We start from the raw sequence: 18,303 nt of genomic DNA on the forward strand, positions 1-18,303 counted from the left end.
TAGAAAGGGGGTTAAGACATCCTCAAGGTAGTGCATTTATGATGGAGCCAACAGTAACAAGCAACTCACTAAACAACAGGCCTGTATTTTAAATTTATTTGTTACTTTCAGTACTTGATTATATTTTATTCATCACTGAATCATGGACTGTTTGATATTATCCTCTTGGTTCAGGTTTAATTATTTTATGTGGGCTTATATATTATTGGACTCAGGAGGAAATGGGTTATTTTTTAAATTATTATTGCCCAAAGTAGCTAGAACAGTACAAGGCATAGAGTAAGATCTCAATAAATATTTGTGATTAAAGTCTTCCAGGAGAACATACAGCACATGTACCATTTTTCTTACTTAAATATGTGGCTATAGGTTATATCCCAATTTAGAAGGATGTGAGATAGCCAATGTTTAAATTCTGATAATTTTGTAGCCACCTTAAAAAAAACACTCAAATAATCTCTTATATGCTCTTAGCTTACTTGCCTGATCTCAGTTTTATTCTAATTTTGTTATTTGTTATTCTGATTTATATGATTTTCTTAATTAGTGAAAAATTTCAAATTCAGTATGAAGATGATCCATTTGTGGAAGTACAAAGTGTTCAAATGTAATAAGGGTAAACTATGTTCAGGATTTATAAATGCTATATTTAAGTTCTAAATTTAAACTAGCTAATGGATCATTAATCAATTATTCATCAACGCCATTTTAATTACTTTCAATGTAACACTATATATGCATTGAATGTTCAATTTTGGAAAATGAGCCATTCATTGTGGGGTATAAGCCAGCCCTAGAAAATGTTTCTGCTCACATGATCTTATTGATTTCTTTCTTTTTTTAAGATTTTATTTATTTATTCATGAGAGACACACAGAGAGGCAGAGACACAGGCAAAGGGAGAAGCAGACTCCCTGTGGGGAGCTGGATGTGGGACTCAATCCCAGGACCCCAGGATCACCACCTGAGCCAAAGGCACTCAGTCACTTAGGTGCCCTGATGTTAGAAATCAATAAGTTCACCTCATTTCCTTCAGATTACTACTCAGATATCACCTAATGCAAGAGAATTTCCTTGACAAAGGAGCAAAACACAGCCCCTCCCAATCTCTGCCATACCCCCCAACCAGCTGCCCTTCTTCCATATTTAATGCATCTGTAGTATTTATCACCACGTCATACATTAATTTTTTGCTTGCATCTGTTTGTTTTTGTTTTAGTTTGTAGTTCCCACTAAAACATAAATTCCATGACAGGTACGTTGTCAGTATCATCTACTGTATTTGCTGTGCCTGCACAGCATGGGTGCTGGGTATATATTTGAATGAAGAGACAGAAAGGAATGCATATTAGCACATTCCTAATAAAATGGGGAATTTGGAAGTAATGATGACTCCAGGCAAACGTGGAACTTTCATCAAAAGATTATAAAAAGTTAGATTCAAAGGGTCAGCACTTGAGAAATCAAGGTTTTATATTTGCGATCATTGGCAGCTAACCTGAATAGCAAATTTTTAAACAATTAAGACAAAATCCTTCACTGTAGATTCTCACTTTGTGAATTGATACCTCAAAAATAAATTTTATGTTCATTTTTTCATCCTTTAACATTTAGCTTTCTGGGGAATATATTCATACACATATGCCATATTTCCCAGAGGTACTTGTGTTATAACTAAGAAAAATAAGAAATCTAACTATATTTTACAAGGATGGATATGTTCATTTTTAACTCCAGATTTGTATACACTTGAGTGGTGAGATAATGAATAATAATTCGTTTCCCCAGTATCACTGGGACTTCACTCCACTTGAATGACTTTTCAAGAAAGCTAGTTCATTCCTTCTGTTGCTTAAGTTTTCTTCTGCTTATAAATACCTGAAGTAGAAAGTGTTCTAGAATATGTAGTGTAACTCTCTGTCTTATTAAACAGTACTGAGCATGTGTAAACATTTGTTGTGGATTGAAGACGACCTCTCTAACAATTAGGGGGTGTATGTGTCATCTCGTAATTCAGCATTATGTTTTGGGACTCCGCAGTTGTCGGGTTTAGTTGGTTCTTTTTCTCATTCATTCATTCATTCATTCACTCATTCATTCTACAGAGGTTTTTAGAGTGCATGCTGAGTGCCAGGTGTGGTTCACATCACTGGAGACTAAGCATTAAGCAGACTATCCAAAAACTTGATTCCCGTAGAGCATCCAGCCTAGTGGGAGAAAAAGGAAACCAAACAAGTGAAAACCTACATGAGTGAGAACCTACATGCCAGGTGGTTCTGGGTGCTCTGAAGGAAAAGAATGCCAGAAGTGGATACCGAGAGTGATAGTAGCAGCATGCTCATTTAGCTGGGCAGACTAGAGAAGCCAGTCTGCAGCAGTGAAAGGTGGAGTGGAGACCAGAGGGAAGAGCCTTGTGGTAGCTGGAAGAGTAATGGTGAGGGCCATGGCAAGAGTTGGCTTGTTGTTGCAATAAGAGGAAGAGGGCCCTAGAGGTGGACAGCAGTGGACAAGGATGCCAGAGAGAGATGTGACCAGTCTGGTGGCCACTGTGGGCCACTGGAGGGCTTCAGACTTTATTCTGAGTGATTGAGAGCAGGAGCCGATGGATATTGTGAGCACAGGAGCTATTTGCCCACTTATATGTGTAATCATCCCCTGGCTACTGTGGGCAGAACAACAGAAAAACAAGGGAGGATGCAGTCTTTCCTAACAGCCATCCCTGGTGGCCACTGGGACCAGGTGACGCATGGGGGGAAGGATTTGGGATATTCCAGAATGCGAACATACAAGCCCTGTTGTGGTTTCCCGGAGAGCACATGTGGACCTCAAAGAGATCCAAGAGTTGAGTCCTGGACACATGAACCTTTAGACATTAGGAAAATGAGAGAGAGCCATCAAAGGAATTGGAGTAAGCAGTACTGAGGAAGGATGAAACAAAAAATTAATGGCCATGGAAGAAGCCAAGTGAAGAATGCAATTGAGGGATCACCTGGTTCCCCGGGCAGTTGATTGGCTGAGTATGATGGGACCTGCTTAATTTTGCAGATGGCAGGACTCTTTCAGGGTGGTGATTATTCTTGTTCTCCCTCACTGACACCTATTTCTCAGGCTTTGGTAGGATTCCTTCTAACCTTCCCTCCTCCAATCTCTGTGTTTCTAATCGACCTTTCTAATCCTCTACCCCATAATGAATAAATCCCTGAAGATTTCCAGAAGATGCCAGCTTTTCCAAAGCTTGTTAAAAGAAACACCACCTTTCCTCATGATTCTTTGAGAGCAGGTCTGCATTGAGACCCGTCAACATAAAGCATGTTGTCATAGCAATAACTCTTAACAATCATTTGTTTAAATTGTCACATTTGAATTGTCTAAATTCTGATCATTTGCTAAATGTTGTATCATAGATTTTTATATTTGTACGGTATTCAACAACTGTTTTAACTAAAATCCACATCATTATTTTAAGATATTTAATCTCTCTCTTTTCTTTTCTTTTCTCTTCAGAAAAATGTGATGAACCACTTGTGTCTGGACTCCCCCATGTAGCTTTCAGCAGCTCGTCTTCCATGTCTGGGAGCTATTCTCCTGGCTATGCCAAGATCAACAAGCGAGGGGGTAAGGCACTTTTTATTTCCTTTGTCAGTAAATGTGTTAAATAAGAACGTGTGATATTTAAAACTGCGTCTCTAAAATATATTTTCTTGTGCAATAGCTATTAGCAGACACCTCATAGATACTATACCTCTTTTATAGTCATTATAGGGGCGTGATAAAGGAAAATTTGGATTGCAAGTAAGAGACGGTAAATTAAAGAGGAAGAATTTTTGGAGTTGTACATGATAATTCCAAATGATATAAAAATTCTGTGTTTAGGAAGTTCATAGTAATTGGAAAATCACTTAGAAAAAAGTTACAATGAATTGATTTCAAATATGTATACAGTTAAAGAAAAAATACTCTGTATTCACTAATTTATTTTTTATTTTTAATACTAAACAGTAACTATTGAAAATATAGGATAAAAAAAGTTATCCTTGCTAATATCTGCCCCCAGTGCTCAGAATTTAATTTTGTTATTGAGGTGTGTAAAAGATAGTTACACATTTGCAACTGAAATTTGAGTTTGGGGTTGTAGAGTTAAAATATTAATTAGTAAATGATAATTTAAAAGTAGACAGTAATCCATAGAGAATAAAAGAAAAGGATTAAGGTCAGAAATTTAAGACTGTCTTGCTTCAAAGGGACACTAATATGAATAAGAATTAATGACAACTTAGGAAAGAAAAATATTTTCTTAAAAAAAAAGAAAAATATTTTCTTGGATAAATATGGATCAACCCACAAGGACCATAATCAGTAAAACAGGAAATCAGTAAAACAGGAAATAATAAACTCACATCACGGCCAACTTAAAGAAAAAAAAAATAAGGAAGGAAGCAAGGCAGGGAGGAAAGGAGAGAGAGAGAGGAGAGAAGCATAAAGAAACAAAGGTGAGTGGGTGACGGGCACTGATGGGGGCACTTGACGGGCTGAGCATTGGGTGTTATTCTGTATGTTGGTAAATTGAACACCAATATAAAATAAATTTATTAAAAAAAAAAGAAAGGTGAAAAAAAAAAAGAGACCATGAGAAAACCCAAAGAGGGAGATAAAAAGAAGAAAGAGGGGACGAAATTAAAAAATGACACGTGAAAAGAGAGAAAGAGATATCAGATTCAGAAAGGCCAAAAAGGAGAAGAAATAGGTAAGAAAAGGGTAGATTAATATGTACAGAAATTCACAGGTATATGAAGACACCTTAATTAGTAAAAAGACTTGATGAAAGACAGATACACAGGCAAAAGTGAGGAGAACAAATCTTAAAATATATATTGTTTTGATTTAAAAAGTGGTATTAGCTGCTAGATTTTCACAATTTTCCTTTTTTTTTTTAAAAAAAAATATAGTATGATTGGCATGTAACCTCTTAGTTTCAGGGGCACAACATAATGATTTTATATATGTATATACCGCAAAATGATCACCATAATAAGTCTGGTTAACGTCTCACCATGCATAGTTAGATTTTTTTTTTTTTTTTTTTGTGATGTGGACTCTTAAGATCTACTCTTAGCAACTTTCAAATATGTAATACAGTATTGCTAGCTATAATGGTTTACTGATAGTATAACTGGAAATTGAGACCTTTTGTTACTCCCACCCCCTGCCTCTGGGAACCACCAGTCTGTTCTCCGAGTCTTTGTGGCTGCTCTTTTCATTATATGAAAAGAGGTTATAGTCATAACAGAGTTGGTAAATAACTATAGGTTATCAAAACTTTTGCTTAAAGATGTCAAAGTAATGAAAATTTTAATTCATTCCTTTTCTATAAGTCACTAAAAACAAACAAGTAAAAAATATATATAGGTAGAAAATCATGAAATAATTGAAATTGGCCATAACCAGATAATAATTATGATGCGGGCCAGCCAAGTACTAGGAAATCTGGAACAAACTGTGTAAGAGAAAAGAAATAACACGTATGTTCCTAGATGTCAAGAAGATACAATATTCCCTAAAGGAAGTGTCCTGACATTGAGAGATCAACTTGAATGAGAGGAAGTAGAGTCACAAAATATTATTTCCTTAGAATGTTGAATAGGGAAATATGACTGGGGAATTTTATACCCAGAGAATCTAGGCAAGTCAGGTTACCTCAAGCATATAACCTGTTTGGAAACACAAATGATACAATGTAATCAACAATGAGATCCTTGAAGAAAAAAAAAAAAGAAAGAAAGAAAGAAAGAAAGAAAGAAAGAAAGAAAGAAAGAAACCAACCCTTGGTCAAATGCCTGGTGCTACACAGTGAATCCATTTAAATATACCATAAGTAAACAATGTAGGAACTACAGTTGTAGAACAGAGTATAAATTTTATAGATGCAAGAATATAAAAATACCAAATTGTCGAATTAAAAGATGTACGACTTTTCCCCAGCATTTCAGAACAGGGGGCCACTAGACACTGTAACTTTGAATGCAAATTTATCTTGCCTTTGCTTTTTCAAGGAAACCATCTCTTGCGAAGAAACCAAAAGTGTTTTTTTTTTTTTTTGTGGTTGTTCTTATTCAAGTCTTTTTTGTCTGTTTGTTTTAAGATAGTACAAGATGCCACTTTGAATTATTTAGAGCTATTTACCTACTTATCTATTCATATATGTAGAGTAACGTATCTGAAATTAAACTTGTAAAAGTTAACTTTATTTTTTAACCCAGAGGGTGAGAATTGAAGAATGTCTTCACTTTCTTTATAATAGGTTTCTCAATAGTTTATAGAATGTAAATGTATAATCCTACGTATTTATGTACAAAGATCTATAGATACAGTGTATTTCCAAAAGAGAAAGTTATTTCTTTTTTTTTTTAAAGAAAGTTATTTCAAAAGCAAAAGACTATAAACAAAATTTATGGTTTTCTAGTTGTTTGACTAAAAGCTTATCTCCGTTTGACTATTGATATGATACATTGTCATGCATTAGGATGAAGGTATGGTGCAGTAGTTCGCAGGGATGTAAGTTTAGATTTACACTTGCTTCTTGCCCATTTTATCAACATTGGCTGATTCGTATCAACATTCGTTATTCTGTGGCTTTAGTTACTTTTTGGCTCCCAAAGACCCCTTTTCTTATCAGTGGCATATTGTGTATATTTGCATATAACTTCTTCCCCTAATCCATCATGTCCTATCTACCTGTTTAGGGCTGTCGCACAACTGGTTATATCTGTACTCCTCATGCTGCACTAGTTCTGAATGTATATGCAGGACACCCCGTGCAGGGCTAGCCTCAACCCTAGTTGATGACCTCAGTATGGGTCAAGGTAGCAAGCATCAGAGAGGAGGGTTATTTCCTTTCAAAAAAAAGGGAAAAAAAAAACTACATATGGTTATCTTCATAATAAACAGAACTTTATTTTTCTCTTATAAAGTTCATACGCAAATGCCCTTTGGAGAGAAGCCAGGTTGACTGAAATCCACACTAAAGTATAAATGGCTAATAATTCACGTTGATTAAGAATAGATTCTTTTGTTAGTGTAAAATATTACACACTTCAAAGGCAGATAAATGTGGCAGAGAATCCAAAGAATATTTATTTTATTTTATTTTATTTTTTTATTTATTATTTTATTTATTTTATTATTTTATTTATTTATTTTATTTGTAAAACTAATAAAAATATATATATTATACAAGATATATATCTCTTTCATATATATTTATAGACATTTATATATTTATATCTATATATCTATATAAATATATATGTTGGTGGGCATATATTTTCTTCACTATTGGCAAGAATCATATAATGCATACACTATATAAGTGTCTGAGAGCAAGAAGATCATATACCAACAGAGAAGGATGAAATAACATAATTCAGCAATTATACAAATACGGAAAAGAACAAATTCAGTTGAGCGTTATGTTGATTAACATTGCTTCAAGTTTTATCATTTATTTAAATTATTTTCCTCAAATACATTTTGGAGAGATTGAAGGTTTTGAAAACATAGAAAGTCAGAGTATAATGCAAATATACATTCAGATGACAGATTGACATGTAAGTGAAAAAAAAATGAGTTTAGTTTGTGGGTCCCCACAGTACAAATCCATCTACTACAACCTTGATGGCAGGGGCCAGTTTATGACAAAACTGGGGGGAAATGGAAACTCCACATGTCATTGCACCATGTCCTTTAGAGCCTACTATTGCTCTGCATTTTAGATTTTTGCTTGTTTTATAAAAATACCAACCCCCTGTGATCTGTCATCTGGATCTTTCTCTCTCCCAGTTCTTAATTTGCTACAGGTGTCCCAGTCTTGTGTCATTCCACGTCCATAGCAATTAAACGGGTTAATCTATCTGAAGATTAGCAAAGATACAAAATCTTCGAGAGCCTCATAGGAGGAAAACACTACCTTACATTTACATAGTATTTTGCAGATTATAACATGTTGTAAATGTCCCTTGATCTTCACAACAACCTTGTTAGATAGAATGTCAAGTTAGCAATGCCAGGTCATTTCTTCTGCCAGACTTTCAACAATCCAGTTCACCCGCCTTTGTAGAAATCATCCTCTTTCTACTGCCCCAGGGGGACGGCCATTCTGTCTCATGGTCCTCTTCTCCCTCCAGTGACCACAGATTAGAGATCTTCATGCTGGATTTTGCCAGATGAGGCGACATTGGTGCTGCACTGGAATTAGCCCAAAGACTGAACCTAAAAAGAGCTGGAAGATATAAGCCAAGTTTGATTCATGCCTCTACGGCCAGAGCAACTCAGTCATGAAAGCTCAGAGTTTCTTGAGTGATAAGGATCTTGAATACTTTTCTTTCTTTCCACCTTCTTATCACTTCCTTTTCCTCAGGAGATCCTACAATACTCCCTGCTCTTCAGAGACTTCCTTTTAGATTTGCTTCCTGGATATTCCTTCCATTTTAGGAACCTGTCATCTTCTCTATTAAACCAAAGGGCAGAGAGGTGTGGTGGGGGTGGTGTTTTGAGGATATTTATCCTTTATTTCTTCCAGCAGGGAGAACAGATTGCATTTGTAAGCCACATAATTGATAATCACTTCTGGGAGGAATATGTGTATAATAGACATCTGGAAAGGCTGCTGGAACAGATCTCTTAATGTCCACACGTGTATCTTAAAAAGAACTACGGTCTTTACCTTCCCTTAAAAGACACCGCTGAAGTTAATAATTGCCGCCATGCCTGGAGAACTCGGCTTGGTCAAATCATTGCCTTCATCATTTTCTGCCTCCTGTTGGCCAAGAGGGAGCTTTAGTAATTAGCAAAATCCCGACCTCCTCTACCTAGACGTCCATGCTTACACATGTTCCAACACCTCTTTGAGGCTCCTGAGTCGCTCCGCAAATAATCTACTTCATGGCTCCTCAGAGGTCTTCCCTGCTTCTGGAAAAGAAGCTTCTCTTTATTGCACCCTCAATTCTCCTGTCCCTGAATTACATTTGTAAAATACCATTTCTTCTTCTACTTTCTTTTCTTCCCTGTCCTGCTTTAAATACTAAAAGGATATTTCACTACTAATTAAACTGGTACACTCTGAGTTGGGAAAGCGACCGCAATGCTTCTGGGAGGCCTCATTTTGCCAGTAATGCCTTCTACTGGTGCTTTTCTGCTCTCTCCAGTACCTGACCCATTCATTCCTGTTCCATACTGCCCCCTCCTGGAACCAATGCCTGCCTGCCAGATCCGAGAGTATTCTTAGCCTTTATTAGGAAGCTCTTCCCTTAGGCTGTAACATCAAGGCCTAAATTATTAAATAGACTGAGTTCCCAATTGTTGAACTTTTTTTTTTTTGGAAGATTTTATTTATTTGAGGGGGGGGCTGGGGGAGGGGAGTGAACAGAGGGAGAAGCCTACTCCTCAATGAACAGGAAGCCCATTGCTGGGCTCCATCCCAGGACCTTGGGATCATGACCTGAGCTTAAGGCAGTTGCTTAACCAACTGAGCCATCCAGGCGCCCCCCCGATTGTTGAACTTCTGTCCATGTTGGCAGATTCCACTCCACTATTTCCCTTCTTTCTCTCCTCCAGCCTGTTTCTCTTAATCTCCTTTTCCTACTCAACGAGCATTGGTGTGAATTCATTAGTTGTAAATGTTACTTTTTCTAGGAGAATTTGCCCTTAAAGAGGAGATCCTTGAGAGCAGAAAAATCTAGAGGAGTGATTTTCCAATGTAGCACTTTAGAATATTTGCCATTCCTCTTTGGACTGGCCATAGTTCTTCATCTTTGAATTACTCTCCTGAAAACCCCTGCTGACTTCGCCGGCTCTGATGCAGTGCTGAGCAGTGAAGAGAGAATGACTTGAATTCATGTGTAACTAGATTCCAATATGGAATCAACCAAGGATGAGCATAGTATCCGTCACTTATAAATCTTTTTGCATCTCCATTTCGTAAATTCTGTGTTCACTATACAACATCTCATCCAAACCAGGAACTTTGACAGTGCAAGAATCCTATAATAATTATGCCAGAGTGATCTTGAAGGTACGGGCCCCTTATTTATATTTTAAAATGGAATCACTTACATACTTTAGCAGAGCTGTTATGAAGATTAAGTGAAATAATCTACACAATATTTGTTGTAATGAAATATTACTTTCTTTCCCACCGATTGCCCTCAACTTCCAAAAACAAGAGTGTAGATATTAGTATTTCAAAGCAAGTGAATACATTTGTCTTAACAAATGCAAGACCTCCTGGGACACCTGGCTGGCTCAGGAATTGAGCCTCTACTTTAGGCTCAGGGATGGAGTTCCCCATCCGGCTCCCTGCAGGGAGCCTGCTTCTCCCTCTGCCTGTGTCTCTGCCTCTCTCTGTGTGTCTCTCATGAATAAATAAATAAAATCTTAAAAAAAAAAAAAAACAAACAACCAAGATCTCCCTGCAGAGTGATTGCTAGAATTTGCATATTTACCAACGTGTGTATGGATTTCCCCTATCATCATCTAAGAAAAACAAATCATAATAATTGAAATATTTAAAAATAACATTTTAAATAATTTTAATAAGTTTTGCATAACCAGACTGCTGCTTACATTAACTTAAATATTCCCCAAGTCTTTTCTCTTTAAATTCCTTTCATTTCAAATGAGTTTATGCCAGTGATTTGCGTTATTTTGTTCTGATTACCTTTATATGATTTGAACTAGATCTTAAAAGAGTCCAATATAATACTTATTTATTAACTTTATGATCCTCAGAAAAGCCAAAAATAATTGTTCTGGACATTAGGGAGAATAAAAAATATTTTTCCTCCGTTACCTAAGAAATTCTGTTTTTAAAAATCAGATTTTAAGTGATTTTCTCTAAAGTCATCAGTAGGTTTCTGTATTCACTTTTCCAGTTGGATGAGAGTTCTCATCTGACTAACATTGTAAGTTTTAATTTATTCTTTTTCCTTTAATTCACAAATATAAATCAAAATTTTGGCTTTAGTGGGAGCTTTAAAAAATTCAATGTGCAATACAGGATACATTTGTATCCTTGACACTTGTTAAAAAATGATAGAATGTTGAAAGCAGAGTCACCAGGGAATGACTCATAAATTTGTTTAGACATGCCTTTTTAATTTGCAAATAATATTGCTGTGTTTTTGCTGTGGCATCATATTTTATAATGTTAGAATTTTAATACCTTCTTTTGTGTTCCCCAAAGAAATCTATGTTGGGTTTTGTAGAATTTCCCCTAGAACACTGTTTCACAAGATGTGTGATGTTAGTATGTGCTATGAACACACACATACACATTTTCACAATAAAACCCTCTGGACAAACATTGTGTTCTGGGATCTTCCCTGGGGGAATCGGAGAGACCTTCTTGGCCATGCAATGGATCTTTGAGTCCAGCAGAACACATTTTCACTTTAGGAAATGCTTTTCAAAATGTAACCAGTCTACCTATCATGTATTTTAAACAGAGTTTGTTTCATACACTTAGAAGTACAGGTATGTCCCAAGAGTTCAGTGTCTTTGTAAAAATACTATGTTCACAGGCTCTTTGGTTATAGTGTGACAGATGATGGATTTTTGTAGAATTAATTGGAAAAGGGAGTTTTCAGATTTGGGGCATTTGAGGTGAGCAGTTTTTAGTTAATTATTTTTAGGAAGCTGCTAGATTGCTGTTTTTGTAGCAAATATCTTAAAATGTGCCACTGAAGGGTGCCTGGGTGGCTCAATCTGTTAAGCATCCAAGTCTTGGTTTCAGATTAGGTCATGATCTCACAGTTGTGGGATCGAGCCTCACATCAAGCCCAGCATCGACCTCCACGCTCAGCATGGAGTATACTTGAAGATTTTCAATCCCTCTGCTCCTCCTCTCTCAAGTAAATACATAAATCTTTAAAAAAAAATGTGCCACTGAGAAAATCATGGGGTAGAATGAACAGTGCTATTCCAGTAACCACTGCTACCATCTTTGAAATGGCCCTGGGTTATTAATTCTCTAACATTCTCTTTCATCACACTATTAATAGCCGATTGTGTAAAGAGTAGGACATTGTGAAAAATCAATTCAGAGATTTATAATATTTTTAATACATTCTTTATAATTTTCCTTTACATGAAATGTTGAAATCCATGCTATTTGGTACTTGTCCTATAACGTTTAGGACATATGGAGTGGGAAAACCACATCTGTACTAACAAAGAAAGTTATTTAAATAAATATTTACTTTGAGAAGATGTACAGAATTAATATATCTTTGTAGATTTCTTGGTGCAGAATTAGAGAAAGTAGGTTTCCCTTCTGCCTTTGGGGAGATCTAGGGCCACCTCCTCTCTTCACTTAATTGTCCCAGTTACCTCACTTCTGTCTTGAGAAACTTGGACTCTTGGACTAGATCATCTCCCAGTACCTGACCTTGTAGCCAGGATTGATCAGAATGTCTTGGTTTTTGTCTTAATGGAACACTGCAGATTCTTACTGGTCCACACTTGTTCTTCTGTGCATGGACAGACTTTCTATTAAATAATATTAAAAATAACCAGGATATCTGGGAAGAACTACTTCTCCAAGTTTTTATAAGTTGAATATTTATTTCCAAGCCATTTGAGAATATATGCCAATTTTATGTTTTGGAGATTAAATGTTTAATTACCCTTTTGATATTTGCTAATTTTATTCCAAGAGAGGCCTTGATATTCTTCACCTCTCTGTCAAGAAGGTGGAGAATTTATGTGAGTGATTTGTACCAAATCTGATGTATTCATGTTAAAATAGAATTCTTCACACAATCTCAAGGCATTTCTCTAACATAGTACTGCACACATGTTCAACTCTCAAAGAATATTTTCCAAAGGAATGAATAAAATATTGAATCATATTTATTGAACATATTATTCTGCTTCTTTTAAACTTAAAATGCTCATTGCCTGTATGTTGGGATGACTTGTTAAACCAAGAGTGAGTATTCAATAACAATTTTCAGTTTCCAAAAAAATTATCTCACAAGTTATTTAATCACTGATGTAGCCACCTTCAGGTCCACATGATGATAGGTAATAAATAACAGTAGCAAACATTGTTATCATCGTTGTAAATTAAAATATTATCAGTTTTTTTAGAATATACATGCACAGCAGTTGGGAAGTGGCCCCCGATATTGAGAATATCGACATTCTCCCAATGCTTTCAAAATTGGGGGACATCATCAGGATAATGATATCGAACTAATAAAGCATGCCCCTCTTATCTCAGGATCTTCCTTTCACAGGTGAGGCTTCCAATTTGAGCTCTTGCATCCAATTGATAGCAGGTGCCTTTGGGCAACAGAACACATTCTATCAGTCCTTATTATCTCGTGTGTGGCTCATAAGGAATATATTCTGTGTGCTGGTTGCAGCAGTGTAAACAAAAAGAAAAAAAAAACAAAGGCCAGGAGTGAGCAGGGTGTGTCCAGGAGTCACTGTTTGGGACACTCACATCAGCGGATCATCTAAAGGATGCTCCCCAGTGAGGGGCTCTGTACAGGATCTATGCATTCAACCAGGTCTGGACAAAAACAATCACACATATGACAAATATGCTTCGAATCCTATGATTACATTTCCTCTCTACCAGATTAGTGGCTCTCCATCATTCTTCAGTATCTATAGTAGCCCCCCTTTATCTGTGGGGGTTAAATTCCAAGACCGCCAATGGATGCCTGAAACAGTGAATAGTGTGTGTGTGTAACATATATAATCATTTTTTCCATTCATACATACCTGTAATAAAATTTAATTTATAAATTAGGTGTAGTAAGAGATTAACAGCAATAACTAATGATAAAACAGAACACCTATAACAATGTACTGTAATAAAACTCATGTGGATGTGGTCTCTTTCTTCCCAAAGAGCTTCTTACATTGTCCTCACCCTTCTTCTTGTGATGATGGGAGATGATAAAATGCCTGGGTGATGAGATGAAGTGAGGTGAATGACATAGGCATTGAGACTTAGTGTTAGGCTGGTGATGACCTTCTAGTGACATGTCAGAAAGAAGACACCTACTTCCAGTCAATGGTTGACCATAGGTGACTAAAACCACGCAAAGGGAAACCGTGTCCTGGGCGGACTCCTGAATTCTTCCGTGAATAGAGAAAGTTCTGTGGGCTTTGCCTATTTGCTTCCTTCCCCTTATTTCATTCAAGAAGAGGTGGGAGTGGGGAGGGGGGAACAGGCCAAATCATTTCCAAAGCCACTGAGAGGATTTAATTTAGTAAAGGCTCTATTAGCAACCTGGTTAGGTCATACTTATTAGAATGAATTAGACCCTTGTCTTAATACCTTTAGCAAATTAATGACTCTTTTCACACATTTTTCTTTGAGAAGAGTAAAAAAAAAAATAGAATTTCCTCTCTTTTATACTGGTGCCTTCCAAAACTAATTCTAAAAATATTGCCACTAATAACAATTCAAAGCAGTTTAGCCTGTGTCATCCTACTGCCTCCTCTATATGCCGCAAATGAGCAATCAACATTGTTTACTCTCGCCTTGCTTTAAAACCAAGATATATGTTTGACACGAATACGGCCGACAATAAACCATGGCCTTTAAGACAGTCTACTTATATTGTTCTTGCCTCTTTAACATTGAAACATAAACTCAAAATGTAGAAAGCTTTACTCCTCTGGTTTTTAACCCAAAGGTCACTTCCATTTGGCTTTTTCTTAACTATTTTTGTTTTCTTCACAATGCAAGGAGCTCATGTTGTCTGGTTCTTATTTCGCTTTGATTTTCTTCTCAGAAGCTTCTGAGAGGAAGAGAATTTAGTTCCTTTGTGTCTGTTTTCCCACTTAAAAAGTGGTGAGCGGTGCTATTTAATTTCGGTTGGAGGAGCTTCATCTAGATTATAACTGTTACCTCCGTATCACCAGACATCTGCAGTCAGGAAGACTGTTCTAGCACCAAAGTGAATTATTTTGTATAGAAGGTTTGTGCCTGAGCATATGTATGGACAATGCATAATTACACATTTTATCGATTTTTCCCTACTCAGTTTCTGGTAGATATGTATTTTAGTGGATTGTTAATTTGAGTTTTGTGTTTGTTTTGCCTTCACATGATGCTCAGAATACTAGAGAAGCCTTACAGGCTCCACCGTCAAGGTGATGAAAACCCTTTATTTCCCTTTCTCCCTCCCTGAGTGTTCTGCAGAGAGGTTGAAACCACCTGCTTCTGTAGTTTCTATGCTTCTGTGATATTAGTCATTCATGAGTGATTGATAGAGCTTCTTCTTTTTACATTTTGATAAGGCCATGCATTTCCATAGGGCCAAGTAGGATTCCCAGAAGGAAGATGATTAATCCGAGCTTTGAAATAGTACCAACCAGAGGAAGATTTAGACACGGCAGAGATGATGACCCTTTCTCATCATGGAAGGGCTGCCGATTCACAACAAATGAGTCGCAGGGCAGCCAAGAAAACCAGGGGTTGTCCCTTTTGCCTGCCCCATCCCAATCTTTCCCAATATTAACCTACAAGCACCCCCCATCGGCCTCTAGATTTTTATTATATAGACTGTTCTACAGATATGACTTCAACACGCTTATGTTGCTTGTCCTTCAGTAGGGAGCCTGGATGTCACCTTTCCAACAAGTTATCACTGATGGCTAGACAGGGTATCCCTCTCCGTTTCTCAAGGTGTATTTTTTCTATCTTAGAACTTAGCATACAGCACTATATTGCAGATGTATTTGCTTGATCACATGAGGCTGGGTATGAGTTGACAGAAGCCCTGTGTCTCATGCCTCTGTGTATCCCCAACATGAGGTGCCTCACACGGAGTAGATACTCACAGACATTGAAACCAGTGCTGGCAGTTACACATTCTCTTATTCCTAGAAAAACCCTGGGAAAGAATTTAGAATAAGCTCAGTTTTACGGATAAGAAAACCTAAATTCAAGAAAATTTAGACTCCCAAGACCACAGCTAAACGAAAGGAGATTTGGGCATTTGAAACAATCTCTACTGATTTCAAATCACTCAACTGTTCTATTCTCCACACGTCCTCCCTGCCTATGTGAGTTTTTCTCTAGGAAAAATTGGAATAATATTTGAGTTGGCTACAGGGTATAGCTAAAGTTTTCCCACTGGTGTCTTAGAACACAAACAGACACATTTCTCTATTTTATTTCTGAGAAGTAGACACTGACTTTGTGATGTCTTTGCATGCTTATTATCTTTGTTTTAAATAAGCAAAGAGAAATAAGGATATTGCTTTAAATATTTTCCTGTAAAAATAAATATTTTCCTATAATACATTTTAAAGACACATCTTTTTTTTTTTTTTTTTTACACTAAAAAACTAGTCAAACCTAGTCTTCTTCAGTGTTGTTTCCGGATTTGTATAATATGAGCTGGTAGGCAAAAAAGGTGTAATTGTACTTGAAATATTATATATGTGAGAACAGCAAAGATTGGAACAAAACAATGACACCAGCATTCTGTCTCCCAGGAAAGAAGTGAAATGAGAGAAAAACCACTGATGTGCAGCGCCACTGTGCTAGCAACTGACAGAAGCAATATTTTTTTTGAGTCACTAACATTCTCAATATTCAAAACGCACACGAAGAAAAAGCAGTAAGTCAGTACAAAGTGAAAGGAAATGAATAACAGAAATAAAACTCCACCACACAATAGAAAATGCCTGAGATTTGAGATCTGCTAGATGTGCCATAAACTCAATCTTTGCCAGGTATGAGATGGGGATAATCTGGCATCAATAATGACAACATCCCAGTGTATGATCCTTATCAGTGACTGAATGGTTCCTTCCATTCCTTCCAGGGAAGGATTCGGCCTTGTTACATTTTACCCTTCATTTTGTTTCGTTCAGTAGGACGACCGTACTTCCTGGCAACCTGTAGAGACTTGCAAGGGAAGTGATCCTATTCCCCCCATTGCGGAATCTTCTTATAGCAGAATAAATAAAACAAAGACTACTTGACTGATTATTTCAAAGTTCTTATCTATCTTCTCTACATACTATTCGAGACTTAATCATTTATGACGGGAAATAATTTTCAAAGAGAATGTCAGAGAAGCAATACGTGCCTTTTTTCAGTTCAAGCTATCCTATTTGAATATTCACGATTAAGAGAGAAATGTGAACTAAATAGTTGTATTTTGAACAACAAACAGTATTAAATGGTTTCCTGGCCAAAAGACTAGCCCTAGCTGAGCATGAGACATGAGAAAGGAGAGAGGCTATGTAACCCGCCAGCAGCCTAACCTCTTCCCAGGCAGGAGTGCCAGAAGTTCAGTGACTATCAGGCTGGGGAGGAAACACCCAGACGGCCCAGTTTTAGTGATGCTTCTTGGATATATCCAAACAATGCAATTTTTGCGAAAATACTGCTTTACTACATGATTAGGTCAGTCAGGAATTTCTCTACACGGGTCTGGAGGCAGGCTTTGGTTCCCTTTCTATGGTTCAGCATGAGGAGAACTGTAGGTAGAAAGGCTCAGAGATGCCAACCAGACCCCTCTGTGCTCCTACTAATGCCAGGAAGGAGTTCTCAGAGCAGACAAGGCATCCACTCAGTGAATAAACCAGAGAGAACAAGTGCTAGCCTTTAGTTGCAATTCCACATTAATTTACTGTGAGTTCTTTGGAACTTTTCGTACTGATATGACATACATTTGGAAAGCATCAGTTCTCCTTAGCAATTCATCAAAAACGAGGCAAGGATTGACCAAGGAGAGCCAGACAGGCAAGATGTTTTGTCAGCAGCCTGAAACATGTTAATCAGCTTCTGGAACGCCAAGAATTTAAATTCAAATAGATTTCTCACTAAGACCACAATCTAAAACCCTGTGATTCTATTTCTGTGTATTGGATTAGTCAAGATTTAAAGTTCACTTTGTTCTCAACTCATGGGGATCTCCCCCTGCCATTTTTTTCTTTGTTTGGATGGCTTAGCTCGTGCAGAGAAAAAGTGGGATTCATGCTCTCAGGCGCTCTCAAGTGTTATCTGTGCTAGTTTCACACTCAACAGTGGGGATAACAGAAGGCAGAAATGAGGAAATAAAAATCCTGTTGTCGAATGAGAATTCTACATCTCACTGCCGAATGGACTAGTATAGTTATTCATATTTCAGGCACCTCAATTAGACATTCATTATTCATAAACACTTATGTAACTCTGAGTTATTCAGGCTGAGAGAGAACATTAGCAATCTTTCTTTTTTATTACTAAGACATCCTGCATCTAAAGAAGTAACAAAAAAGAATGTAAAA

General features: G+C 36.9%; 1 protein-coding gene across 1 annotated transcript in view; it reads left to right on the plus strand.

Annotated features, from left to right (window-relative positions):
• The first annotated feature begins 1,248 nt into the window (after window positions 1–1,248).
• Window positions 1,249–18,303, plus strand: part of CNTNAP2 (contactin associated protein 2) — a 1,382,004-nt gene continuing 1,364,949 nt past the window's right edge. The window contains exons 1-2 of the mRNA XM_055334793.1: window positions 1,249–1,255; window positions 3,505–3,615. Of these exons, the coding sequence (XP_055190768.1) occupies window positions 1,249–1,255; window positions 3,505–3,615 (118 nt within the window). The remainder of the gene's footprint in view (window positions 1,256–3,504; window positions 3,616–18,303) is intronic.

Source organism: Nyctereutes procyonoides, unplaced genomic scaffold (assembly GCF_905146905.1).
Source record: "Nyctereutes procyonoides isolate TBG_1078 unplaced genomic scaffold, NYPRO_anot_genome, whole genome shotgun sequence".
NCBI classification, from domain to species: Eukaryota; Metazoa; Chordata; class Mammalia; order Carnivora; family Canidae; genus Nyctereutes; species Nyctereutes procyonoides.